The sequence below is a fragment of the Festucalex cinctus genome, chromosome 3 (assembly GCF_051991245.1).
Source record: "Festucalex cinctus isolate MCC-2025b chromosome 3, RoL_Fcin_1.0, whole genome shotgun sequence".
Lineage (NCBI taxonomy): Eukaryota > Metazoa > Chordata > Actinopteri > Syngnathiformes > Syngnathidae > Festucalex > Festucalex cinctus.
In genome coordinates, this window is record NC_135413.1 from 22,292,686 (window position 1) to 22,320,644 (window position 27,959).

A 27,959-nucleotide genomic window follows, 5' to 3' on the forward strand; every position below is an offset into this window, starting at 1 on the left:
TAATTTCATCTGTGGCAATATCCGTGTCCCGTTTTATCCAAAAACCAAATTATGAATGACAAGAGTTTTCACTATCAAACATTCAGCAACTTTTAATCAGCTTGTTTCCCACCATATTTACAATTCTTTTGATTTTGTATCAATCTTCATTTACTCATTAAAGCAGAACAATTGAACATAACACAAAAAAAGACTCGAATTTACAGACTCCATGCAGAATTACGATGATTAAAATGTAGAATGATGAACTTGCGTTTCCCAGCCACGCGATTATCTCCTGCTTCCTACTGTAAACAGCAATATGCAAATCATTGGCTATACATAACAGCATGAGATATGTGTCAAACCTTCTGGCACAAATTATGCAACAATCTTACTGAGTCATTGAATAAACTGCCATTAAGCATCAACATGCGCCTTTACAAGCATGTACTGTACGTTACATGCATGTACATCTAAAAGTGTACATCCTGCGTTGACATTTGCTGATCCTCACAAAGCTCGAGACGTTAAAGATGCAAATTAGTTTGCGCACATACAAAATGGGAGAAAAATAAATATACAATTAAAATGTGTACAACATGTCAATATGGTCTGCCGCAGGTGCTGCAGACAGCGTTCATTTTGAAATTAGGAGGGGGCGGGGTTTGCGGGCTCAGTCTGTGCTCCCCGAGTCGATTCGCTCCTGCCTGCGCTTCATGACCTCCTGAAGCTCGCTGTCGCCACACGATTTCTGCCGGCAAAACGCAACACAGTCTCGCTTACGTCTCTCTAATGTGTAATAGTTAAGCCGGTGGATACGCGACTGACCTCAATTTGCGTCTTCTGCACGGTAATCTGCGATGAGACGCGAGCGCCTTCGTCTCCGCACACGGCCTTCAGCTCTTGTTTGTTGAGGGAAAACAGCTGAGCTCCAGTCAGGATGCCCAAACATTCCACTGTCCTGTTTATGGCAAAAAAAAAAGAAAAAAAAAAGTCATTTACATTTAGGGTGTCAAAATTAGTGTGTTCATTTTGAATTAACTTAATTTTTTAACGCGCAATTAATGACCACGGCTCTTACTTGGGAAGCCTGTACTGGGGGAATTCCAGTTGCAACACAGTAGACATGTCTACGTCAAAATTTAGCCGTAATAAATTGGGGTCAAGTTGTATTTTACAATTTTAAAAATGTGCAGAATTTCACAAGTTACTTAATGTTAAGGATTAGATAGCTCTGGATATGAAAAGAAAAATGAACTGAGCTGTCACGTCTTATAAATCCAATTATGCCATCTAGTGGCAGAAAATGACCTAAACACAAACCAATATCACGCACATCTATTAGTATTAACTGAATTTTATGAATTATTATCTCTTTTACTGCCGAACGTTATCCAAAAAGACAACCCCTCATGTTCCAGTCGATAGCGAGCATTTTTACTCATCTTTAAAGGCAAATATTGTGTGCTATGACTACGTAAACATGCCATATGAAAGATTGGATTCCAGTCTCTTATTAGAAAAAAAAAAGTATGATTCTACCTTATTCCATTCTTCAGGAATCACCATTTGCATTTCTGCACAAGTGACTTTCTTGACACTAATATTATTTTGTTTAGTGACACTGTGAATTAGATTAAATGTGACAAATGCTTTGATCATTCATGTCATCCTTGAAAACTTGTTTTGATGTAATTTGATACACAGGAACCCATTGAAAACAGATACAATGCTGCCATCTGCTGGCCATAGTTAGTGGATGCGTCCCCCCCCCCCCCCCCCCCCCCCACACACACACCCCATTCACAAAACAGAGCTGCACAAGACGTTGTGCTGCCCATTGAGAGAGAGAAAAAAAACGTAGTTGACGTCAATTGACGTTATTGGCGGTAATCGTTGGGTGTTTTACTTAACGTCATTTAATGTTTTCGGCAAGAAAAGAGTTATGAAATTATTGTATCAATGACTGAAAGATATAGCCATATTTGGATTAGTTTAACATTTTTTTCCACTTTCTATGTTGACTATGAAACTTTACATTACATTTAGAACAGATACAAAATTTGCGATTAATCGTGTGTTAAATATTGAAGTTATGCGATTATTTCTGATTAAAATTTTTAATCACCTGCCACCCTTAAATGATATATTTAAAGATGAGCAAGTAATAAGTGCTGTATGTGTCACTCACGGCGCTGAGAAGCCCTTGGAAATAAGCCAAGACTTGACTTGATCCGGACCGGAGTTGTACGTGAGCGGCACTTGAGCGGCGGCCGGTCGCTCAACGCGGAACTTTCTGGCGGGTGGCTGGCTTTTGTTAGCGGTGATCATCTTCAGGAGCTCGTTGTTGACCTCATCCATCTCTGAAATGCAGCAGCAACGCAAATCAATACAGTAATCTGAACTAAAATAAATACATGAATATGAGGTTTGGCTTACTTTTGTCTTTGTGTCGACCTTTGCTGAAACTGTCTCCTGGGCTGACGGAACCAGGGGAGGACGCACCGTAGCCTTGCTACGGCACACACAAGGTCAATCAAAATTCTTTTGTATTACATTTGAAATCTTTTACGGCCAAAAGTAAGAAACTGTAGAATCTGAGTACAGATGCTAGATAGCAAAAGGAATGTTGCAGCTTACCTGGTTGTAAAAAACATCAGGCTCTTCGAACTTAACAACATCTAGGATGTTATAAGGGACATAACCAGCTTGGCCGCTACGATTCCTTAGTTTCCACCACTGCTTGTCATCCTCGAGCACCTGATACATGATGATACAAACATCATTTAACATGCTATACTGACTCTTTAGTTTATGATATACAGAGCTGACTGGCCAATTAGGCAATACTGTGTCGTGTGTGGGCAAATACAAAGGATGTCATGGCCTCCAGAGGGCACCACAAAATTGTTGAAAAAAATCTTTTTTTTTTTCTTTTATTTGGGGGGGTTAGGGGGGGTATGATTTCCCCTTTAAAGCCCTTTTATTTGTAGTTCAGTACTGATTAGCATGTATACAATATGGAAAATAATATATGAACCAGGGGTGTCAAACTCATTTTAATTCAGGGGCCAATTTCACCCAATTTTGATCTCAAATGGACCAGCATGTCCATGGCCAAATAAGTTGTAAAGAACAAGTTGAAATCATTCCTTTTTTGTGAAAATAATTACACATACATTCTTCAAATATTTGAATTCATTATTATATTGCAGAGTAATCTGAAATTTCTTAACAAGTGAGGGCAAAATTTTTGTATTTTGTAATTGTAACAGCCAAAATTTCAGAATGTCATTTAATTAAGTGGACAAAATGAGCTATAACTGTGATTTTTAGTGGAAAAACTACAGTTTGTCTTCAATAAAGATGACTTGATTTGACTTGACTTTTCTCACAGGTCAGATGGAATCCTCTGATGGGCTGATTTTGGCCCACGAGCCGTACGTTTGTCACCCCTGGCATAAATTATAAATGGCTGGATGTAGCATTTAAAATACCCAACATTGGTTCGGGCTGGCTTACATTATATAATAAATGTAAAAATGTTTTCACCTCAAGAATTTCATCCGTCAGCACTGACAGTTCGTTGGCATTCCGCGCTACAAAGTGGTAGCGGATTTTGGCAAATTTGCGCGTGGGGCTCATCCCGTTGTAGGACCTGTTGAAATATATGTCCGACTATTTACCTTGGCTGATTTCAACGTTACCGCAAATAAAAGACGTCATTTCTTACCCTGTGGATGAGTTTGAGGAATGGGTTCCATAGAACTGCGAAGAAACACACAGACTGTTTTGGACCTGTTGAGTCTTGGATTTCTATTCAGTTATCCAGTCTTACGTCATCAGATGAGTGCTTCCTGTAATCGGGGCTAACGGGGGACCTCAAAGATGTGGGCGAGCCCAGAGACCCACCGGGACCCTCTGTTTCCCACGGGGCCGTCCTGAAGAGCTCCGCCGGAGGCTCCCAGCCATTCCGAAACTTGGGATAGTAAGGAGGAGCGCACTGATCCCTCGGCCACTCCGCTCTGAACGCAGAACAAAAAACCACAATTTTCAATTTGATCTTTGAACACATGCCCAACTTGAGTATTGACGACAAACCTGGGTTTGGTCCAGCCCTCTCCTAGAAGTTCAAAAACGGTGGTCTCCTTGGGGGTGAGGTGCCCCCGCAGGAAGTCCACGGCATCTTTGGAAAGGTGGGGGGAGATAATGGAACGGACCAGCTCAGGACTGCCCAAACTCTGCAGCACCTGGAATTAAGTGCACCATATCTTGAGAAACCGATTTTACGGTACGGAAAGAAATTGACAAATACTCCATTTGTAGCTCTTACCAGCTCCAAAGGGCCGAAGAGGAAATGAACCAACTCTGACGCGCTTGGATTTTGGATGTGCTTCTTGAGTTTGGCCTGCAGGGGGTGCAATGACAGAGCCAGTGAGGACGGAGGCCATGAGGCAGAGCGAGGTTAAGTGATGTGAGCGATCTCACCAAGAGGTTGAAGGCCAGCTTCAGTTTCTGCAGGCTATCGATGAACTCTTCCTCAGAGGGGGGTTTGGCTCGCAGGGTCAGCATGCCCTCTGCGTACAGGCACACAAGACCGCAGACAATGAACACACATGTTTACAGTCTTAGCAGCACCCTTTCACCCTATTGCCAGGGTTCGAGGTTCATGTTGTAAGGGCACTACATGAACCTACACCATGCTATCATCTATGCTAAAAGAAGCCATAGTAAATAAATACCTTTAGCATAGTTATAAAACTGAAAAATAATTTGCTACAAAACAAAATAAAATAATAATAATAATAATAACAATTTAAAAAAAAAGTAAAAAAAAAAAAGCTCAATTGTTTTCTACACACTTGCTGGGTCTCAGTGGATTTGGAGTAGATTGGGTTACTTTTACCCAAGGTTGGGTTATTATTTTAGAGCCAGCACATTAGATTGAGGATTGGATTTCGGCAGGCTGAAGAGCGGAATGGTCGCCATTTTGATTGTGTTCTGAAGTTGAAGTAAATTTAATGGGACATTCTTGGAAAACATTGGTTGCAACCAATGTTATTTTAGTTAACTAAGACTAAGGGAAAAACTAAAATAAAAATACATTTTATTTAACGAAATAAAATAAAAACAAAAATGCTTTTCAAAACACGAAAATTAAATGAAACTACATTTTATGTTAGCAAAACTAACTAAAACTAACTATAATTACCGCAAAAATGTCCTTCATTTTTGTCTTTGGAAATTAATTTAATGCATGAGCCTTTGGAGATGATTTTAAATGTGATTTTAAGAAGATTTATTTCGATATTAAGCGGAATAAGGACTTTGAAAGTGTGCCACACGTCATCTAGCAGCAGCCAATAGAAACGCACCTTTAGATGACATCTCTGCCATGGTGTTTTTTAAATATTGCGCACAAGTAATACACATTTTTTTAAACTAATACTGAAACTAACTAAAACTAAGCATTTATTAAATAACTAAAACGAAATAAAAACTATCTAAATTGAAAATTCAAAACTATAAAAACTCTGGTGGCAACTGGATGGCTCCATGGGGAGCACCCCTGGTTTTGAACACAGGGATTGGGGTTCAAGTTGTTGCTGCTTCCTCTTCTTTGAAAATACTTGGAATGAAATGAATATTCATTTGAAGTGCATCTGTTCTAAAACCAATTTCTTGGTAGCTGTACCGCATCACTATGGGTAGTTTTTACCCCTTGTTGGGTGAAAATCTTGACCCAAATCCTCAACCAAATTATTCACTGGGTATACATAACCCAGCATTGGCTCAGTTCCTTTTGGACCCAACACTGGGTTAGCTATGTCATCCAAATTGAGTTACTTTTTTTTTGACCCAGCAGTTTTTAAACTGTTTCTCGTCTTGGAGCCCAACATGTGTGATACTTGTTATTATGAGGATTACGCAACTTTAATAATGCAATCTCATTTTCATACAAATAGTTCCAGAGTTGAGAAACAGTCAAACTCTCTGAACTGAGAGTCATCTGTATGTGTAGTCAGCGACAGCGCTCATCTAACTTTGCAATATTTGTGTCATTTTTTAGGTGCTCAAATTGCATCACCACTGACCAAACATGCAGAAATGAAAATGTCAAAGATAAAACATCACCCAACAAATGATGGCATTATTATTATTATCATTATTATTATTATTATTACAGCTTGACATACTGCAGGACCATGTTAAACACTAAAGAACCAAATAAACAAATAAAATAAATAATAACATTAATAATAATAATAATAATAATACTAATAATAATAATAATAATACCGCTGCAATGAAAACTGAGTATTTGCCAAATGACTTGTTAGCAAAGGCCAATTGTAATATTGGTGTTGATCACCACACACGTCACTGGAGAACACAAAGAGATACAAACATGGCAGTGTGAGCAATATTCAACATATTGTCACTTCAAAGATGCCACCGCAGAAGAAGAAGAAAGGGAGACAGACCTGCTGGTCCTTTCTTCTTATTCTTCTTACTCTTGTTGCGCTGGTTGAGTTGGGAAAAGGCCTCGGCTGCCTTTTGCACCCGCGCCACAAATATCTCAATGTCGTCCAGGGCACAGTTGAGGATTTGCTTCGGAGAAGAACAAGATGGATGATGAGGGTGTCCCATGTTGACACCAGACAAAATATTAGGTACACCTGACGTACACAACTGGGGTAGGAAATTTATTTTATTTTATATGGTGCAGTAAACCGTGTCAATCAAAACTAAGTAATTGTTTTCTTGCATTAGATGTCATTAAATTCTACAAGTGTACCTAATGAAGTGTCCAGTTTGAAGGTGGAAGAAAACACTCACCACATCCTTCTCGATGCGCTGGGCCAACTTTTCATGTGATTCTGGGTCACTGTGTCCAGAGGATCGTCTGTCTGCACACACAAAGTTAGGCATTATGCAAAATCTGATTTTTTATTCTACAATTTTTAAAATCTACTATCAAAATGATCAACGTGCATTTATAACAAAAATAGATAATGGTTAAATTTGATTACATTTCAAATTTCAATCCACAACAAGTTACAACCATTTACGGTACATTCAATAAAGCAGTTTATGACAAACGTTTACGATGTAATACTGCCGCTTTTTATGTTTAAAGGGCCTGTAAGGTGAATTCAGAGATTTGATTCTAAGTGCATTATACATGTTTGAAAATAAAAGACAGCGTGCAATTCATGAAGAGCATGTTGATTCCGGCTGAGCTTTGGGCTGACATAACCACTTTAGAGTGCCTCATTGTCAGCTATAGTGCATACACGGAGAGAAGGCACAAGACCAAGGTAATAAAAAAAATGAAAAATAAAAAAAAAGTCTGAAATATCCAACTTGACAAAAAGCATGTGGACAGGGTGTTCACTCTGGTGTGGCTACTCTAGAGTGCCTCGTTGTCACAGTGTGGAAAACCCTCGCAATTAAGGTTATCGTTCAAATTTGGCAGAGTTGTTGACAAGATTCACTGTAGTGTGTCAATTTTCGAAGCAGTTTATTTTCACTTTACTTGTAAGTAATCAAATCATGACAAAAAACAACATTTTTGTGTGAGCAATACACATAATTAAAAATATTAGAATACCTTTTTTTTTTTTTAGATTATATAGTTACGAGTGATGACGAATCAATTCTCTACGACTGATTTTGGCCAGTGTCAAGATGTGAAAAATGTCCTTTATTCTCACCTTGTGGGATTGTGGTAGCAACGCGTCCCTTTGCAACAGGGGCAGCTTTGGGGGGCGACTGAGGAAGGATGGTCTCTCTTCGGTGCTTCATTTTCTCCTGGTTAATTCTACAAGAGGAAAAGGACATCAGGACCTTCGCTCAAAAATTTAGGTCACGCATGTCTTACTTGAGCGTGTGAATCCTCGACTTTTTCCCATATTTGTTGTCCCCAAGGGCACTGTCTATATCTGCATGAACCAATTCTGCCTGTGAGAGAGAGAGAGTGAGAGAGAATTTAGTCAAATATTAGATGTAGAAATATACACAGGAGTATAACGTTTAACTCATTCACTCACCAGTTCAGTATTTTATTTATTTTTTTACGTCTATAGACGTCAATGGCAGTGAAAGCGTTAATTTTAAATAATGATGTAAAAATCTCTAATATCATATGAGAATGAACAATGTGCATGTGGACACCATGCTGAGCTGTCAGCAGACACTGTTGAGTGCTCACACAAAAGTGCAAAGCTACTAAGATCTGTGAAATGTGACTTTAAACTGATTAAGCCAGACTGTAAGTGGACCAGGATAAAAGATGCTGGTGACACCCACCTCCACCTCGTCACAGTGGAAGAAGTGAATGTCTGGCCGGTGTTGCTCATTGTCCTGACACACGAGCAGCAGCACGGACGGGTAACGCGTCTGGTTCAGCACGGCCTGAGACAGGTGGATTGTGGGTAGGGGGAAATTCTCCAGCTCCTCCTGCAGAGAGAAAATAGCAGATTTGTCCAGAGAAGTAGTCACCAAATATTATTTTAGTTTGTGTGTGGGCATGTTAATAGTAACTTTCTTAATTGCCCTTTATGTAACCATGTAAGGTTGCATCAGGGCAGCAGTACCTGAGTGTCACAGTCCAGCAGCCTGACGGCCTTATCAGTGACTTGCAGGAGCATTTCCTGAGTCCAAATCTTGTCTTTTGAATCCAGAAGTGCAAGTTTCTTGATGGCGTCGTCCACAGTGGCGATGGACTCGGTCTTGTCCATGATGAAGGTGGACAGATGCTGACCATGCGAGAGAGAAAAGGTGACATAAGGAAAAGATGATGTCAGTATTACTTGAAGTGCAAACAAAGTATACAGTATTAGCTTGAGATAGAAGAAACATTTTCTCTCGATAAAAACTGGCGCATCTTTATTTTCGTGCCGGGACAAGTCTTGAGAATTTGGCATTGCCCACTTTACAGAGGCTGATGTTACATCATCCACATGTTGAGATCTTCTTGTAGTCCCTTATAAACGTACTTTGAATCAAGCCGGCTGCGTGCACTCCCACAACAGCGTAAATGCACATTTGTAAATGTGAAAGAAAATGAAATTCCATACTTGGGAATTTATTTTTTTAATTTTTGTACATCAAATACAATAGCAATATGAAGAGAACTTTTCCAAAATAACACTAAAGTTCCAAATTAAAATTATCGATTGCATTCAATTCATTCTGTACAGACGCAAATTTTGTTGAACATGTATAGAAAGAGCCAATAATTCAATTTGACATGGTAAAATTCAAGTCAGATTCTTTGTTGACTGGCTGGGTTATGGTCAAAGTTATTAAATATGGTTACTTGTCCTACAAAGGGTTAATAAATAGTACTAAAAGTAGTGGTTTAGATGCTTACGTTCACAATATGAAACACTCATTTTGGTTAAAAAGTAGCATAGTTATTGGTCTACTCAGACTGTTATTCTAAGAATTTAATTTCATTTTAGATTCAAACAATCAATAAAAACCAGATGTTGCAATTTGAGTGACGTATCCAATAAAAATTTGAATTTACTTCTAACTTTCGACAAGACATTTTATTTAACAGTTCCTTATTTGATATGAGGTAACTGATATCCAGTCTGTTCCAGCTGATTATCTGTAATTAGGGCATTTTAAGAAATCTCTTCCGCATTGTCATAAAATCATACCAACACTCATCGTCATTTGAAACGGGCTTCCCCTGATAAGGCTCATCATTTTTGATATAATTTCCTCTATTGTGTAGGGTGATTATGAGGAGGGTGTCTTGCATTATAAAGGTACATTATGGTTGCAACTACTAGAATGTATTTATCAGCTTAACTTTTTCACATACCACAACAGTGTTCACTTTCATATTTGTGATGAATTTAATAAGAGCCATTATGAATTCTTTAAATACTAATGCAAATGAATAATGTATAATATTCATAAAAATGTAATCATAACATAAAGAACTAGACTAAGTGAAATTTCTGGAGAAATTGTGTGGGAATGCTGAAAGCTGAATGCTAAGATTGCATGTGGAATGCTTATGAAGTAAATTAAGAGATAAATTATGAAATTGTGACCTCCTGGTTACTGGACAATGCACTTAACCAACTATGCCACCGAGCAGTATCAGATAATGATAATGATGATAAGTTATATGTATGGAAGTGGGCGTGGAAAGTGATACTTAGAAAAAGTTCACTGTCTGTCCCATTGAAAATAAATGGGGAAAAGTTGGTATTTAACCTTAAATTGTGCAAATACTGTAGGTAATGTGGAATCAGACAGGAGGCATGAATTTTTGAAGCAAGTTGAAATTTGAACAGTGTAAATTGGAAGTATTGTGTGGGAGTTGTTACACGGCAAGAAAGTCACAATAACACATCACAATAACATGTGAGAATGCTTCAGCATTCCCACAAAAATAATGATACAAGAAGATAAATCACCAGAACAATCATACTACTCAAAGTAGAGCAACTTAACACGTAAAACAAACTTTGATTTCCTTACTCAGTTGTGACAATTGCTGATATTTATCAAGCTTCATTTCTCAATTGAAAACATTCAAATCATTTATAAACATGGCAGCCTTACCTCAACATGATACTGTGACGTCTCATGCATAATATAATTGGAGTTGGAATACTTTTTCCTTTGCTCTGAAAAAGAAAAAAAAAATTAGAAAGTGTCTCCATTTTAAAGAAAAATAGTCACCATAATAAGACTCGCCTGGGAACCACATGTTGCACCAACCAGAGTAGGAGTGAATGGACCAAAGAGACACACATGAGTGAACTGACAACACCAGCAGGGCAATAAGGAAGAACACCTACTCTATGTATGCTTGCTCTATATTTTTTTTAATACTCTACTGAGAAATGATAGGAACCAAAGAAAGTCATAACCGCCAAAGTCATCTCATGTAGTAATTTAGGTGACTTAACATACAATTTTGCAGCAAATAACAAATAAGCAACTAAAGAATGTTTATGTTTTTTTTCCCTAAAGGTTGACTCCCAAAGGTGTGGCGAAATGCATATCTAAAAAGTTAAATATTAATCACGCTATCAAAGAGTCGGTACAACTTGAAGTGTTCTCTCTCACTTTATATAACGGTGGCAAGGATTACGTACAGTAAATGCGCCATAAAAGTGCCAAACCTCAGGCTCAAAGATCACAGATGATCGCTACACAGCAACACAACACAACACAACACCATGCAAACATCCTCATTTTTATCTTTGTGTGCTATTGATTAGGGGTGGGACAAAAAACCGATTCGACCGAACCATCGGTCGTTAAGGGGAGCTAAACGGCCGTGTCGGTAGCAGACTTGTCAACCGATACAAAATCCGCCGGGAATCCTTAGATACATTGCTTGTAAAGCTGTGGACCGGATATCGCGTTGCTGTGAATCGGTTGCGAGTGAGGCTTTATGGTTTTCATAACAATAGCAAGAGTTCTGCGCCGTGCTCTACTTGTTTTGTTTACATTTCAGTAGCATCAGTATTCAAGCTACTTCCGTGTTTACAGAGAGCTAGCAAAGTCGCGCTCAGAGACGCTTCATTCCCCGGATGTTGTAAACAGAATGCAAAGACGTTACGCACCTTTTTTGGGGGGGAGGGGGGGCCGCCTACCGTCAACGCCGTGCTCGCGACACGGCACGCGCGCGCGCGCGCGCAGTCGCGCACAACGAGTGACAACATGCACTGGAGACAGTTAGCAGAAGCCGGTGCCGTACATCTCGGTATTTCCCATGGCTATCGAGTCCTCTCGGTGCACTCGGCGTACCAACGCCGGCCCGGTATGTCCCGGGCCGGCGTTGGTACTGCGCGCGAGCCAAAAAGAATAACTCCCGTGACGATCCAATGCATGGATTCAAACGACACAGGTATGTCCCACAGCCAACACACCAGCTATGCTAAAAGCACACTGCAAGTATCTCATTTATCAGTTTGTGGCTCCCTGTCAATGTACACAACTAGCATGAGCAGCAGGGAACTGAGACGTGCCCGCAATTACGTCATCAAACTCAAAATGAACGACAGCCCAGAAAACAAAACAAACAGTAGTGATTCCGTGGTCATCATCGTGTCTCAGATTAAAAAAAACAAAAAAGATATCATACATTAACCAAAAATGAATGTGATGGCAAAGAAAAACAAAAATTGTTAAAAACAAAAATTGTTGATAAAAAGGTTAGGGCACTTTTGGAAATATTTTTGGATATATTAAGTTGTTAAAATGTGTTTGATAGATTTATTGTTCCATAAGGTGGCTTCATTCTTTTGGCTGGACGGTAGGTTTATTTCATGTTTCTGAAATACTTTACAATGTGCACATATTCTGTTTAATTGTGTTGGTGTCTGTCTAAAGGTTAAATATTTATATTTCAAATTGAATTATCAGCCTTTTAATTTCCTGATCCTTATTTTTAATTTAAAAAAACAAAACAAAAAACAATTATAACTGTCAATAACAACTAATAAATATTTAAACTGATAAATTTTTCAGTCATATCGCCCAGCCCTTTGTTGTGGTCCATTTAAATAATTGATTCAATATATAAAAATATAGAAGACATTGTTGTTGTTCTTTTTTAACACATTTGTAGATACTGTAAAAATTTGTGGTGTTTTAAGATTAATGTTTACAAGCAACAAATGTCACTATAAGTTTTGAATATTGAAATTAATCGTATCGAATCGAAAATTGTATCGTTCCCAAACTTAATCGAACCGTATCGAACCGTTCTGTTCTGAAAGATAATCGTTTTTCAATCGAATCGCAACTTGTGTATCGAGATACATATCGAATCGGCCTCATGTCAGAGATTCCCACCCCTACTATTGATGCCACCTATAAATTGCCATCTTCCAACTTGACTTGGTTGAGGTGTCATGTGGGTTAACTAAAACTAAAACTAAAGTAGCAAATTGTGTATCGTAATATTTTTGTGCCTCAGGAAGTAAATTATGTGAAAAACATGCTCTTTAAAAAAAATAAAAAAAATAAAAAAAATAAAAAATTTAAAATTAATTTACACAAATTTACACCTTTTGTCACGCCAGGTTTGCACCAGTTACAGAAATAAACCCCTTAGTGTTTAAAGTTTTGTATAGTATTGTGTACAATCATTTTGAATTCCTGACTTAATGATTCCTGGCTGTGAGGTTATGACCACTTTCCAAGCCAGAATTTTTGTCATACAATCATAGATGTACTTGATATTATGAAAGAGGATTAGATTAGGGCCAGTGAAGTGGAAAAAAAAGGGTTGGCAGGATTATCACTTTCATCACAGAATTCTGACTTTAAAAATGAGAATTCTGATTTTTAATCTCAGAATTCTCACTTTTAAGTCATTATTCTCACTTTATTCTCAAAAGTCCAACTTTAAAGTGAGAATTCTGACTTTATTCTCACTTTAATCTCAGAAATCAGAATTCTGACTTTAATCTCAAAATTCAGACTTTAAAGTCAGAATTCTGACTTTAATCTTAAGTGAGAATTCTGACTTGACGTAATGTAAAACTATGAATTGTGGAAGTCAGAAAGTCAGAATTTTAGGAATAAAGTCAGAATTCTGAGATTAAAGTCAGAATTTTTGCTTTAAAGTCAGAATTCTAAGATTAGAGTCAGAAGTTTAACTTTAAAGTCTGACTTTAAAGTCAGAATTCTGAGAATAAAGTCAGAATCCTGCCAACATTTTTTTTCCTCTTCACTGGCCCTAATCCTCTTCCGTATGTAATTTTCAAGCTGCTAGTTGAGAAATGTTCCCACTTGATTAATTGAATTTCATTCACACTTCGGGTTGTGTTGAGTTTCATAGGTAACCTCAGCCAAAAGAGGAGATTTGCAACGCGCACAATGAGATACGCTATTGTGCTTGAACTGGCACATAACTAAAGTGTGCCACTGCGCCCGCTGACCTATTTACCAGGTGAATGGCTTACAGGTAACCATTACACGATTATTAAATGAGACCATGTTGCTATCAGGCTCACAATGCCAGATGTCTTCTCCCCCCCTCCGCCCTGGAGAGCAAACACTTTGGATGCCACACACAACATTAAAAGCTCTTGTTCCCTCCGCATTGCACACATTGTACTGTGTGTTCAACACAACACAAAGGCACAGCGTTTCAACAACAATTCACTGAATCTGTCAAGTGTCCTTTCATTCCCATGCACCTTGTTGGGAACTTTGTGACTCAAGTGCCATTTTGAAAAGTGATCACTTAATTGTGTCCATGCCACAATGTGCATACGACGCCAGAATTTGCCTCACAGCCAATCCCTCTCGGCTCATTTCTTCCTGCTTGGCTCCACACAGCTGAAAGAAAGGCATCAGGTGTCTGTCTGAAAACCGAGCAGGCCGACATGTCTTATTAATGCCACTTATGGCCACCGTTTCACAGGGCCGCAACAGCTTGCAGTGAGATCCATTTAGCAGGCAGTTTGGCTAAGAAGCCAGAGTCAATGACTAAAGATAAACAGTGGTGGCGAGAGGGCAGACTGTTAAACTGATATTGGGTCCAGATCAATTTGACATAGCCGACATCAAGTGAATACAAATAAATTGCCGTGTGATTATGATTTGATTTTATGTCCCCATGAAATGCTAAAACTGCCCAATAAGTCAAACTACATGATTTGGCAGTATTCGCCTTTTGTTTTTACTGCCGATCAACATTTGGATGTAAGTGTAGCGCTATGTTCACAAACATTTGGCTATTTGTTAACAGAAAGTATTCACTACGGCAATGGTTGTCAAACTTCTTACACCATTTACGAACAAAAGAATAATTTGCGCTCACTCAATACAACATAAAAATGCAGTAGTGTAGAAGTTCTAGACTATAGGACTTAATCCGAAAACTGATATTTTATTCCAATGTAGCTATATTTAATATCATTGTAAGTCACTGAAAAATTATGCACAGTTTTAACATTAGGACTATATTTAAAAATAGGAACATATACCTTAAAAAAAAAGGTAACTAATGATCCAATTAAAATGTATAGCATGTAAAAGTTAACTTAAAAAGTTTATCTATACAAATGAAGAACGTTAACAGAACTGACCTATACTTGGGCAGTCATTCTTTTAAGTATCACTAGAGGGCGCCATTATACCACTGCCACACTTTGAGAACCACTGCCCTACAGTTCGCCTTTCACAGCTCTACTTCAAATAATTACATGCTGACCTGTATATATTCATATTGTGTATTTACCGGCCACAAAGAAGTCCAAAAATTAACTATCATTAATAATGGTTTGCCTTTTAATGTAAGTCGTCCTTTACAAAAAACAATAATTGATTTTGACAGGGATGTCTTAACATAAAAATATATACCGGTACACTATTCTTAATTTTAAGTGAACTCTATGAGACTGTTTAACACCCCTCTCATGTAGTTACATTGTGTCAGGTGGAATCCCCACATCTTCAAAAGCATCACATTTCAGGAAAAACAAACAAACAAACAAAAGACAGCATGTTTATTCAGCCATTTACAGACCCACGTGGAGACTGACATATAGTACAGTCACAACAAAATATGAACTTGACCATATGCTGACATAGGAGGTTTCCACCAGACACTGATGCTAAGTTACTTATGCTAGCACTGTAAAAGAACAATAATAGGAAGTAAAGAGCAAAACGGTTACCTTTTGTCAGGAAGAAAGCTCATATCAACATCTACTTATTGTCTCTTCCGATGAGATGAAACGCATTAGCTCACCACAAAATCAAAATGGCTGCCGGTCATGCATATCAACAAAGGAAGTAGCGGCCTGCTAACAAACTGACAAACAAACATAACCTTCTGATTTTTCACTGCTGCTAACAAGCTGTGATCTATACTTAAACGAGCACCTTTCCAGCTGATAGTGATTTCTCATAAACTCTCATATTGAATGTCATTAGACTCCAGGTGTAACTAACGATGTGGCCTTTGAGTGTATAGCTAACACACTCATTTACGCCCCTGTAATATTAAATGTCTGGATGTTTTGTTTTTTTTTGTTTTTTTGTTTTTTTAATCTAAGGCTAAGCTAATATAATTCTGTTGTTTCTGCTCTGTTTAAAGGTGCTGATAAAGGGTCATTTGCATGACTGTGTCAAGTTTTGCATACAACATACTGAGAATGGACCTTTGCACTTTGTGTGTGTTCAACATGGAATGCGTCAGCAGCAGGCGGATAGCCATTGCTGTTGTTGTTGTTGTTGTTGATACTCAACAGCATCCCATCTCCTGGTTGGTGAGGACTGGCAAGATGCTGCCATGTCACACACCGTCGTGCTGACCATCTGCCGCGCAGGCTGAGGCGAGCCGAAAGGAGAACAACATAGCCTCGAGTCGCCACACATACTGTGAGTCACGTTATGAGGAACAACGCAGGCAGGCACATCCTGTGGATTTTTGGACGACTGTCTTATAGCACCAACAGATGACAAGGTGTGAAGCCAGACGGCGTGGGAACATCTTGCATGCCAGTATGACCATCATAGAACATTTTAAATTTAGAAAAGCCACTCATGGAAGCAGTTTGTTCCTGAAGCAGCATTCGTCTGTATGTGCGGTGCGCAGTCAAGCCCAAGTCTGAGGCTGCAACAGAGGTTAAAAAAAAAAAAAAAAGTCTGCCTCGTCTTTTCCACCATTTTCAATGAGGCTTTTATTCACATGGGCATCCCCACCCTGTCCCAAGCAGACTTTATAAACAGGCACGCCCTGCACCTTCCGCTAATGTCAAAGTCAAATAGAACACGCACGCTATGTATACAAAACTATGGAGACATATTTATTTTATACGGTGAACCCTGGCTAGCTTAATGCTAACACACGATGTAAAACTTCATAGACAGGCTAACGAATAGCATCGATAGTCGCAGTGTTGTGCCTCTTTTAGCCAGCATTTTTATTATTTTTTTTACATCAGCACATTTGGCAGACAATATATTACTACTCAATGGCACATATTATTTATACTCTGGGGGAAAACAAGTGATATGACCATTCAGTCACTTCCAGTAGTTGATAGTCTTCTTCACTTGTGTCTTCATGACTGTATTATACTGCCCCCGGTGGCCAACTTGAACACACCGGAAGGAGTCACAATGAATTAATCATAATGCATAAACTGTTTTATGTATGTATATATATATTTTTTTATTTTTTTTTTATTTTTTATTTTTTTTATTTATTTTTTACTTATTTATATACTTATTTATTTATTTTTTAACAAATTAAATATTATATAATGGTATTTACTTTGTTAAAAATATTTCAGCGGTTTGTTTGTTTTTGGGGCAGAGCATAGAACGCATTAATGGCATTTCCATTCATTTAAATTGGAAATGATTATTTCAGATGTATAAATGATTTATACATCAAACTCGACTGTACTATGTTCATACATCATCATTCAACCTCATGTAAATTTCTCAGTCCATTATCATACTCTATTGGTGGAAAATTAGTACTGCAGTCAAGCAAAGTCAAGTCAAGTGCGATTACTCAATTCCTTATTTATCGTTGTTTTCAGTTGAAATAATTGTCCCAATACTGTGACCCATATAGTGTATACATGCATAAATATACACATCGGTTGTTATGTACTGTATCTGAAAATATCTTAGCGACGTCTTAAAACATCGAAAGTTCGTCAAGTTGAGTAGGCCTCAAATTAATAAGTCAACTCCAGTGTATTACTCGGCATGCTTCTATTTACTGGTTGCCACAACGCACATACGGCTTAACATTCATATTTTCTTTGTGTGTGGCATACTGCCATACATTTACTCCACTCAAGTACATGCTAAAAATAGCATTGGTCATTTTCATTCATCCTCCCTTGAAACGAAAAAGCAAACAATATAGTTTGGGAAGTTATAAAGTTAAAAATAAAAGTGCAGGACTGTTTAATTACAGGTGCAGGGCAAGTTAGGGCAAACACAAGCGATCATTGATAAATCACTCATGAAACGAAACATGTGCTAACAAGATCACAAACAATCAAGTGCACATCTGAACTGTAGAACCTTGATAGATACAATTAGCTCAAACTTTTCACCCACATAACAAACGACAGCTTGGTGTAATAACATTGTACAATGGCACAGTGTATGTGTGTTGAAAAGGATTTCCACATTAATCACTCCCAACTGTGGAAACTTTGTTCATATGACAGAATTTTACAGTCATTACATACATACATCGATTCTCACAAATACTTAAAGGGAACCCTTAGAAAGCAAAGTTGTCTTAATAAATAATAAATTCCTAACAACTCAAACAAATCAAAACACAAAGTGCTCAGTGAGGTAAAAGGTAAGACCGCTTACCAAAGAGGGCTTTGGCGCTGATCTTGCTGTCCGATCTGGCCACTCCACTGCAATGACAAGAAGAGACGGGATTACGCTGCATTCCCTTCATCTTGTCTCCTCTATACTAAAAGCAACCAAAATTCCCACTCTGTCACTTTTTCATGACTCACAAGCCCACAAAACGGGAGTGATATATAGAAAGTGCCGGCCAGATTATAGCCTGAGATTCAGACCATATGGACCGACCAGGAAGGGAGAGTGGAAAAGGGGGAGGAGGAGGACGAGGAGGGGGCCCGCAGGGAAGCTGGAGCCAAAAAGCCCGGGCAAAGCAAATAATTCGCAACAGAGGCGCTTCTGTGCCTGAGGTCCCTGACCTGCACCACCTTCCATATACTGGCTTAGTGATTCTGTGGCCACTGTGACAGTCACCTGCGATAAAGAGCTGAGGTAGGGAAAGGTAAATACTGTGGGCGAAGATGGAATGCGTAGAAAACTCACTTGGTTTGCCTTGTTGGAGATCCCAAGGTACTCATGGCTCAAGACATCCACCTGAGGGAAGGAGATGTTAGAACAGGAAAGACTGGCCACAATATTAGGTACACCCGCAATACAATCCACTCTAGTGCAATTTTCTTTCTTCTTCTAAATTTGTTGAATTACATTTTTTATTCTTTCTTTAAAATTGATGTTCTTAATCTGATAAAACCAATTCCAATTTATATATATATATATATATATATATATATATATATATATATATATATATATATATATATATATATATATATATATATATATATATATATATATATATAATTCATCATCAATAATACAAAAAAAAATAAGAATCAGTTGAGGCCCACACTTGGTCTACTGAGATCAAATGCAAGCAATGTAAAAAAAAAAAAAAAAAAAAACGATATCCAAACATCACAATACGATATTATCACGATATGAACGTCACGATACGATAATTATCACGATATTGTGGGGGTGTTGGCAATATTTAAAAAAGATCACAATATTGTAAAAAAAAAAAAAAAAAAGAGCTCATACTTAAAAAAAAGCACAATACTGTGCTTTTATATACATAACAGCAATGCATTTAACCCACCTACATTCTCTAATAACAATATTAAGACACTTACTTGCTAATGCAAGCACACATTGATTTCTTCACAAGTAAATTATGTTGCCCTAATTCTGACATTTAGCATAGAATTTAAACATAGAGGGCCAAAACATCCCTAATGAATATTAAATTGCACTAATGAACTAGCCACTAGAGGGTGCTAGAACTGCACAAATGGAAATCAACCTGACCTTTTTTTTTTTTTTACAGATGTGTTCCTTTTGAATATTGTGACGACGATATTCTGGCAGTTTTGATATCTTGATATCACGATAGTGCCCTAATCATCCCTATTTGTTTGTCCATCTATGACAGTTTGCATCAAACAGTCAACTTCCTGGTTCATCAGGTGGGAATGACCACTTTGATTGTTAGGGTGCACTGCTTTATACAGTACCTATATACTGTGAGCTTCACAAAATATTTTACTTTGGCCCATGGACTTTCCTCTATCAAATTTTAGCTTAGTATTTGTGTAATCTGTGCTCAGTGGCAAAATGTCCGTTGTGAGAAAAAAAAAAAAAAAAAAAACAAAAAAAAACAGCAAAGCTAGTGACGGCACAATTCTGTACTTTTGCAGTTCCAAGTAGTCATCCAAGAGGAAAGCGAACACTAATGTGGTCTTGACATCTTGAAGAAATAAGGAAAATGAGACGTTTCCATCCGTATAAATGTGTGTAATCCATCTTCCATTGCCTGAACCTGCTATGTTTTTTCTTGCCTTTCCTGTCTCTCAGTCTATCCTGTTTCCAAACAGCCCCTAGCGTGTAAGTGGAATAGTCGACGAAACAGCCTGTTCTTCCACTGAGCTCACCAGGTGCTGCGTCGGTTCGGTTGGCAGCCTAGAGACTCATCTGCGACAATGGTAGACATGAATCGCTTGATTAAGTCCACTCGGTTTACAACTATTTACCGAGTCACATTTAATAATTTGATTCGGTTTCCACACTCGGTGTAGCTCATTAGCGACAATTAGCTCGGCCTCCGAGGAGGCGAGCCGGTGTGCAGGTTGAAATCAGAGAAGCGGGAAATGGGAGAAGTCACCTCGGAGCAGCATGGAGCTTCCACGTTGTCTGTCAGGGCTTGCCCTCATGACGTTACATAACGCATACCAACACACGCTCGAGCTCCTCTCCGATCACCATGGACCCTAACAAGCTGTTGCACAACAAAACGCCCTGTTTGTTTTCCTTCACAATGCCTGCAGTTCACTGCATAGATGTGATATGCTGATTAGGATGTAGTGACAGCAGTGTGGCATTATTCATTGATTGATCTAATGAGGAACTGTCCTACAGTCAAAATGGCAGTTAGAATAACCATTGGTAGCTCCCAAATCGGAGTCACTTAGGCATGTCTGAACATTCTGAATTTGGATCAGCACCAAATTGTGCACATATAAAATTGATAATAACTGAATGCACATGCTGATATGTAGTATGATGAGGTAATTATTATTTTGCATCTAGCCACGCACCTGATCTGTAAACAAACACAGTGCAGCTCAGCCTCTTCCTACTAGACGCCACCATGGCTAAAAAATTTTTTTTAACCGACTGTGATATTAAAGCAAATAAAATAAATAATAATAATAATAATAATAATAATAATAATAATAATAATAATAATAATAATAATAATAATAATAATAATAATAAAATCAGCGTCCTTAAAGTAGACTCGAACGGCCTTGTCAGATGGAACAAATGCTATTATCTCTGGATTCAAATCATATTAATTCACACAGATTAAAAAGAAGAAAAATTATTAATGTTGCACATTCCTAAAAAGAAAATATTTGAGCTGCTGAGTTTTACTTTTGTTCATTAATCTCATTCAAGAATAAGCAGTTTTTTCGGCATGTGAAGTTTGAGATTTTCATAAAAATCACTTTCAGTCATATTTGTAGACACAGTCGATCTGACCTGCCCTAGCAAAATGATCTGTGAAAAAAAATATATATATTAAAAAAAAAAAAAAACATCCCTCTAGTCTCTAGTACTTCCAATATAATTTAACCGAGGAAAAACAACCAATCAGAGGCAGGGCATGATCCAAATGACGTGACGTTACATTTAAAAACTTGCTGGTAGTTTTTATTTTTGATTTAAAAGCCTAATTATGTACAGTAACATTATTTTGGTTACACCACAAGTAATTATCCATTTACTGTACATGGTCCCACTGTTACAAGTTGGCAACCCTAACTTCAATGTAGCCCACAATGAAAACCAGCCGAAAATCCGAGGTTCTTCATGTTCCCATAATCATATTTCGTTGTAAACACGAAATTTCCTCCCTAAAAACAAACAAACTAGAAGAGCATCAAAAGGTTTTTCATTTAAAAATGGCGAAACGTCATACGTGTTTGTTCCTCCAGCCACACTTAAGCAAGCAGCAGTCTCCAAAATCAACATGGTGCACCACAAGGAGTTATAGATATCAATCAATGCTTTTTATTATTATATTGTTTGAGATTTCTGTCCTGATAAGAGCCAGTTAACTGCCAGTATATCACATCTTGTCAACTTAAGTCATCATAAACAATTATAAGTTAAGAACACAAATAGGATATGCAGACATTAACATTATTTACTCTGAGGTTTTATCACTGTTTATTATTATTTTATTAATGTGTTTCTTGGTGGGAATGTGTGTACTCTCGCTGAAGTGTCATGGATATAGGTTGAGTAGTTTTTACATCCAGCTAATTTAGGTTTTTGGTGGAGATAATAAATCAACGATTACTTGTACTGTATATAAAAGGTTGCGAACATAATCCCAAAATAAATTGACTTTAGGATTTTAACAACAAAAGCAACATATATATAACATTTCAAACTGCGCTACACAAACATCCTGTGTGATGTATTATGTAGCTTCATGTCTTGCTGAGGTGAGAAAATATTACCGTATATGCACCAATTTAGCGAAACAGGAATTTCGGGAAGTAAAACAATATCACGAAGTACAATCTCGAAGCACATTTTAACAAACGATAGATTCTTTCAGCAGATTACATCAAATACAAAAGAAAAACTTTTACTGCCAAAGTCAACATTTCTCAGTGTTTAGTTTGAGATTTAGTAAAGAAAAATAGTCCTGTATACTTTAAGCTAGACCAACGCAACACTTCCTCTTTTTGTCCTTATCTCCCAGCGTCTCTTTAGCTCTTTTGTTCCTTCCTCTGGAACAGAGCCAGCTTTCAGAGGGGAGGTGAAGGCAGCGGATGACATGTTGGGTGTCAGGTGTTGTCAAGAGGCCCACTGCGCTCCTCCCCGCAACCATTTATTTAGAGGTAATTATGTGGTATTGTTGCATAAAATTTTTCACTGTGAGCATTATTTGTTCAGAAGTTTGAAATATTTTCCAGACTGGATGTTTTGATATTCATATCTGCTGGAATGAGGTTCGACGGCTCATTCATAATACCCCCAAAGGCAGTCACTGGGGCGAGTCGTTTCTTGTTGAGTCTACATTATGTCTATGTTTGCAGTATCACTCAATGTGGCTTGTTCTGCTCAAATGCACAATCAAATATTAGACTGACATTTTTTTTTTGCAAATACAAGTATCATATTTTCCTCCATGGTAGCTGTATTTTTTTTTCTACCACCAAAAATGTCTGGTATGTTCGTAAGCTGGAAAAGTCAATGCATAAATATCCATGAGTATCATCTTTAAAAAATGTTAGAATTAATCTTGTCTTGAAGTAAGTGCGTGACTGGGTTGCAACCAACAGAGACACTTTGGATATACTAAAAAAATAGGTTAGAATCTTAAGAAGATTCAAATAGACATGAAATAAAGACAGCTAAGTGGGACAACAGCTGACAATTGACTGATGGCCAGTGTAAGTTGCACCCCACCTCTCACCCAATGTCAGCTGAGATAGAATCCAGTTCACCTGTGACCCTGATGAGGAAAAGCCTGTTTGCCATATATACATCCATCCATTCAATTTCGAAAGGGCGTATCTTGTTCAGGGTCATGGGCGAACTGGAGCCTATCCCAGTGACTTGACGTGACAGACCTCGACTTGACGTGACAGAACTCGAGGTGATGTGACAGAACTCGACGTCACCTCACGTCGAGTTCTGTCACGTCTCGTCATGTCGAGTTCTGTCACGTCAAGTACATTTCTATCATGTCACGTGAAGTTCTGTCACGTCAAGTCGAGTTCTGTCAAGTCAAGTCCAGTTCTGTCAAGTCAAGTTGAGTCAAGTCCAGTTGAGTCAAGTCCAGTTCTGTCAAGTCGATTCAAGTCAAGTCGAGTCAAGTTCTGTCAAGTCAAGTCAAATTCTGTCAAGTTGAGTCAAGTCCAGTTCTGTCAAGTCTAGTCAAGTCGAGTCAAGGCCAGTTTCGTCAAGTCGAGTCAAGTCCAGTTCTGTCAAGTCAAGTCGAGTCAAGTCAAGTTCTGTCAAGTCAAGTCAAATTCTGTCAAGTCGAGTCAAGTCCAGTTCTGTCAAGTCAAGTCAAATTCTGTCAAGTCGAGTCAAGTCCAGTTCTGTCAAGTCAAGTCAAATTCTGTCAAGTCGAGTCAAGTCCAGTTCTGTCAAGTCAAGTCCAGTTGTGTCAAGTCAAGTCAAGTCCAGTTCTGTCAAGTCAAGTCGAGTCAAGGCCAGTTTCGTCAAGTCAAGTCGAGTCAAGTCCAGTTCTGTCAAATCAAGGCGAGTCAAGTCATGTTCCAGTTCTGTCAGGTCAAGTCAAGTCACGTTCCAGTTTTGTCAAGTCACGTCACGTTCCAGTTTTGACAAGTCCAGTTACGTCACGTCCAGTTCTGTCAAATTGTATTCCTGCCCATTTATTAATAAATCACTACATTGCTCATTTCCTGTCTGATCAGTCTCCTCAATTTTAGTCCACATCTCTCACTCCACCCCAAATCCGTAACAATTAGATGGCAGAGGATAACAATGACATGATGTCCTGCTAGTTTTGTGTTCAATTAAACAGGCCCACATTTCATACTGAGAGATTGAAGACATAAACATCATTATTTCTAAAATATTTTTTGAGTGGTGTTCCCTGAGTATAATTATACATAAAACCGGTTCCTTGGTTCAACAAAGGTTGAGAAGCGCTGGATTAAACATCCATTTAAATAAAGCTCCATAGCAGCAACACTACACTGCTAATCCGCAACATCATTCCTCACACATGAATAGTAAATAAATCATCCCTTCAGGCTGTGCTACTATTTACCAATCAGTGAGTCTGACATATGTGATTTAAAGTTTGCCTGCACAAAAGAGAGGTTGTTACCATGGTAGCACAATAGTCGAGTGATTATCGTATTGAAACGTTGTAATTAGTGTGTGCGGGGAGTGTTCGCAATCCTGCTTATACAATGCGACTGGAAAAATTATAAGCTTGAGCAATGTGGACTTCACCCTCTGAGTAAGCATTTTGTCAGAGATAACAGTTATCAGGTTTTTATATTTCTAAATGTTGCTCGATGTCAGTCGGTGAGTCATGACCAATGTGACGAGATGAATGAAATGTCAACAAAACAGAGTCCCACTTATGAATGCATTTTGTACGTTTCGTTCCAAGTATGAGCAGCCTTGTGTCAGAATTGAGCACGTTAGCAGTCAGTGTTTATCAACTGGTTGTTTATGTGTAGCTAACTGTGGCCATTAATTTTGAGCATGATTAATGTACCATAGCGACAAGCAGTAAAACTGTCAAAACTGAGAGTGGGGGATTATGACTCATATTCTGAAATTACGGTTGACAGCGAAGATCGGGGAATGTGCAATTTCAGGGGAATTACATACTGCCACTTAATTACATTGCATTCTGTGCACAGAGATGTTACTAATGATGTGGGTGACACTGATCAATGATATTTTTTAAAGGATAAATGAATATATTGGTTTTCTTAAATGTTAATCATTAAATACAACAATACATTTTGCAAACAAGAACAAAAAAAAAAATCAACTTACTCTTGTGTTTTCTGCACTGGATGCTCAAGGTGACCAACATGTGGGGTATAGAAGCATCAACCTGCCGCCGATCAGCAGACACAAAACCCCAGCGGGAATAAGCCTACCAGTTGGTATCGCAGCCGAGCTGTTTAATCCCGAGCCTGCAAGCGTTCCTGCGGCTGCCTTAACACAACACACACAGACGCAGAAAGTTGTTGTTAGTTCCCCGGAGCAGTCGCTGAGGAGGGAATGTGGGAGCAGGTGAGTGACAGATGCCTCCCAGGTAATTCAATACATGAGGGGAGGAGCTTCTTCGGCACTTTAGTGAGGGTGGGTGTGATGCAACTGACTTACTTGTTTCATTTCATTCATGTAATCTCGTCATACTAACTATGTCAAGCAAAAAAAAAAAAAAAAAACACGGAAAAAGTGTGTACTTTTGTGCAGTTTGAATTGACTTGGATAACATGGAGACCCACAGGGTTCAATTCTGGGGCCGCTGCTGTTTTCATTGTATTTGATGCCCCTGGGTTCCATTTGAATCTGTAGCTGGATCATTTCTCATTATATTATTATTATATTGTTGTTTAAAAATCAATTTTCCACATGCATTGTGCACATACGATGTAAAAGGGGAGAGCGTGATGAAAGCCTGTCCAAAGTAAAGTTTGACCCATGCACTCAAGGCCTCTATGTGATTTGTTTTTATGCCAGTTACTATGGAAACCCTTTCTGTGGAGTTTGATCATTAACTGAAGCTGTCAGTGCTGACGAATCACCTGCTTGAAGAATGTCAGGTGGAAAAGAGGCTGGAAATTCGTGTGTAATTAATGTCCAAGAGGTTATCTCAACATCCTGAAGTTATTGTCGTTACTATTATAGTGTTGATCTTATACAGCCGTTTAAAAAAACCTTTGGACAGCCAAATTATAATACAGTAACAAATGTTTTTTTTTAAATTTGACAAATTTATGACAATAACTTAAACTCTCATTTTGCTGTTTTTCCACTACATTTCAATAATGCAAATGTATTAAGTGCTTGAATTCCAGCCTTTCACCCTTGTACTGTACTTACATAGTTCTGTTTCGTCTTTATCAAAGCAACTGCGCCCTCTATTGGTGGATGCGTGGTAATGCTCACAGATCAGAAATGAATGTTTATTGCAAATACAGCACTCTTTACTCGGACTTGCCACAACAAAGTGAATTTTCTGAGAGATTCCTGGAATGTTGTTCACTTTCCAATCATTTTCTGTACATGCATTTGCTCATTCTACTAAATTGATTTTAAAATGTGTTTAAAAAAAAAATCCACTTATGAAACATTTCAAGCCAGGTGCTCCTCACATTGTTATTTTACATAGATGAGCAAATCTGTGTCCGTATGAAATTATGTAAAGACTGCATCCATTGTGAGTCACCTTTAGGATGTGGCAGAATTACAATTAGGTGTACAGTATCACTTGAATGAATACCACTCTGATCAATAATTCAAACATAGATTTAAAAAGAGGACACAATAGGAAAGAATGACCTATGAGATGCTAATTACATGGATTTAAATTTACACAGCATTGTCAATTTGTGTGATAAGAAGGATGAATCTGGACTGACTTTGGCCTTTTGTTTTATTTTTCTGTTTTTCAAAATATTTACTTCTGTTTGTAATATTGTTTTCTGTCATAAAAAAAAAATAATCCAAAAGAGCAATTAAAAAAAAAAAAAAAAAAAAAAAAACAGGGGGCGGTAATAATCAGAAGACTAAAAAAAAACAGTAATAAATAAATAAATATAAAAATACTCGGAAAAAAATGTAAATAAATCAATTAAAAAAAAATACAATATCAAATGTACATTTTAGGGATAAAGCATCAATTCTGCCTTAATTTTGAATAACACTTAGTCCAACCATGCTACAGTTTATTGAATTTGTTCATCATAGTGGTACTTGCTTGTAGAGCTAAGTATTTTTCGAGTACTTAGTGTAAAAAGTATGAGATTTTTTTTTTTTTAAGTATCATTTAAGCACTCATTGCACACAAAGTAACCAGCAAATCACTAACTGTGACATACTAAAATCACAAACGAACAACACTTAATAATAATAATAAGAATAATAATAATAAGAATAATAAATGTTATTTTACTGGTAAGTGTGCAAATGTTTGACCACTTATGCAAAACCACAAACTTTCATTAGTTTTCATTACGACCGTGTGATTCAAATGAGGACCCCAAAGGCACTGACCCAAAGATAATCTTTAGTTTACAAGACTCCTCCTGACACAAATATGCATACCGTACACGATTATAAGAGCGCGATAAGAGATATAGAAAAGCAAAATGAACTGCCTTAACATGGCCAGCTGTTTCATTGTCCTGCTCAGCATCTATCTGGCTCTCTGTCTCGCTTGTCCTCGCAAACAATCTGCATAGTGTGGCCGCAAGAAGGGAGGCGTTGTTTGCCTTGAATGGAGGAAAAGCGCAGGGAGTGAAGGGGGTGTAGAGGGAGATGCTCCAGCTGTGGGGGGACAAGACAACACAACAGCATCTCACATGTGGCGAAAGGGGGGG

The 27,959-nt window shown here is 38.0% G+C and overlaps 1 protein-coding gene and 1 long non-coding RNA gene across 6 annotated transcripts; one reads left to right on the top strand and one right to left on the bottom strand.

Moving 5' to 3' along the window:
• Positions 1-77: 77 nt before the first annotated feature.
• On the bottom strand, positions 78-25,639 carry eps8l2 (EPS8 signaling adaptor L2). Of its 5 annotated transcripts, XM_077516706.1 has the most exons (21): positions 25,402-25,639; positions 18,817-18,867; positions 18,337-18,383; positions 10,576-10,640; positions 8,583-8,744; positions 8,296-8,445; positions 7,868-7,947; positions 7,701-7,807; positions 6,823-6,893; positions 6,468-6,594; positions 4,471-4,559; positions 4,316-4,390; positions 4,084-4,232; positions 3,821-4,007; positions 3,716-3,750; positions 3,535-3,640; positions 2,623-2,742; positions 2,422-2,497; positions 2,174-2,345; positions 811-943; positions 78-733 (listed from the first exon to the last, which is right to left on the bottom strand). In XM_077516706.1, the coding sequence occupies exons 2-21, from the start codon at positions 18,849-18,851 to the stop codon at positions 656-658; spliced, it is 2,064 nt and encodes a 687-aa protein (XP_077372832.1). In that variant the 5' UTR covers positions 18,852-18,867; positions 25,402-25,639; the 3' UTR covers positions 78-655. The 5 variants fall into 5 exon arrangements, with proteins under 5 accessions (XP_077372832.1, XP_077372831.1, XP_077372834.1 ...); XM_077516705.1 differs by lacking the exons at positions 18,817-18,867; positions 25,402-25,639 and having other exon boundaries at positions 18,337-18,579; XM_077516708.1 differs by lacking the exons at positions 18,337-18,383; positions 18,817-18,867; positions 25,402-25,639 and adding an exon at positions 15,660-15,819.
• Positions 11,828-16,962, top strand: LOC144016062 (uncharacterized). Its single transcript, XR_013282837.1, has 3 exons — positions 11,828-11,872; positions 13,814-13,924; positions 16,082-16,962. It is a non-coding gene; the product is annotated as an uncharacterized LOC144016062 (long non-coding RNA).
• Positions 25,640-27,959: the final 2,320 nt, after the last annotated feature.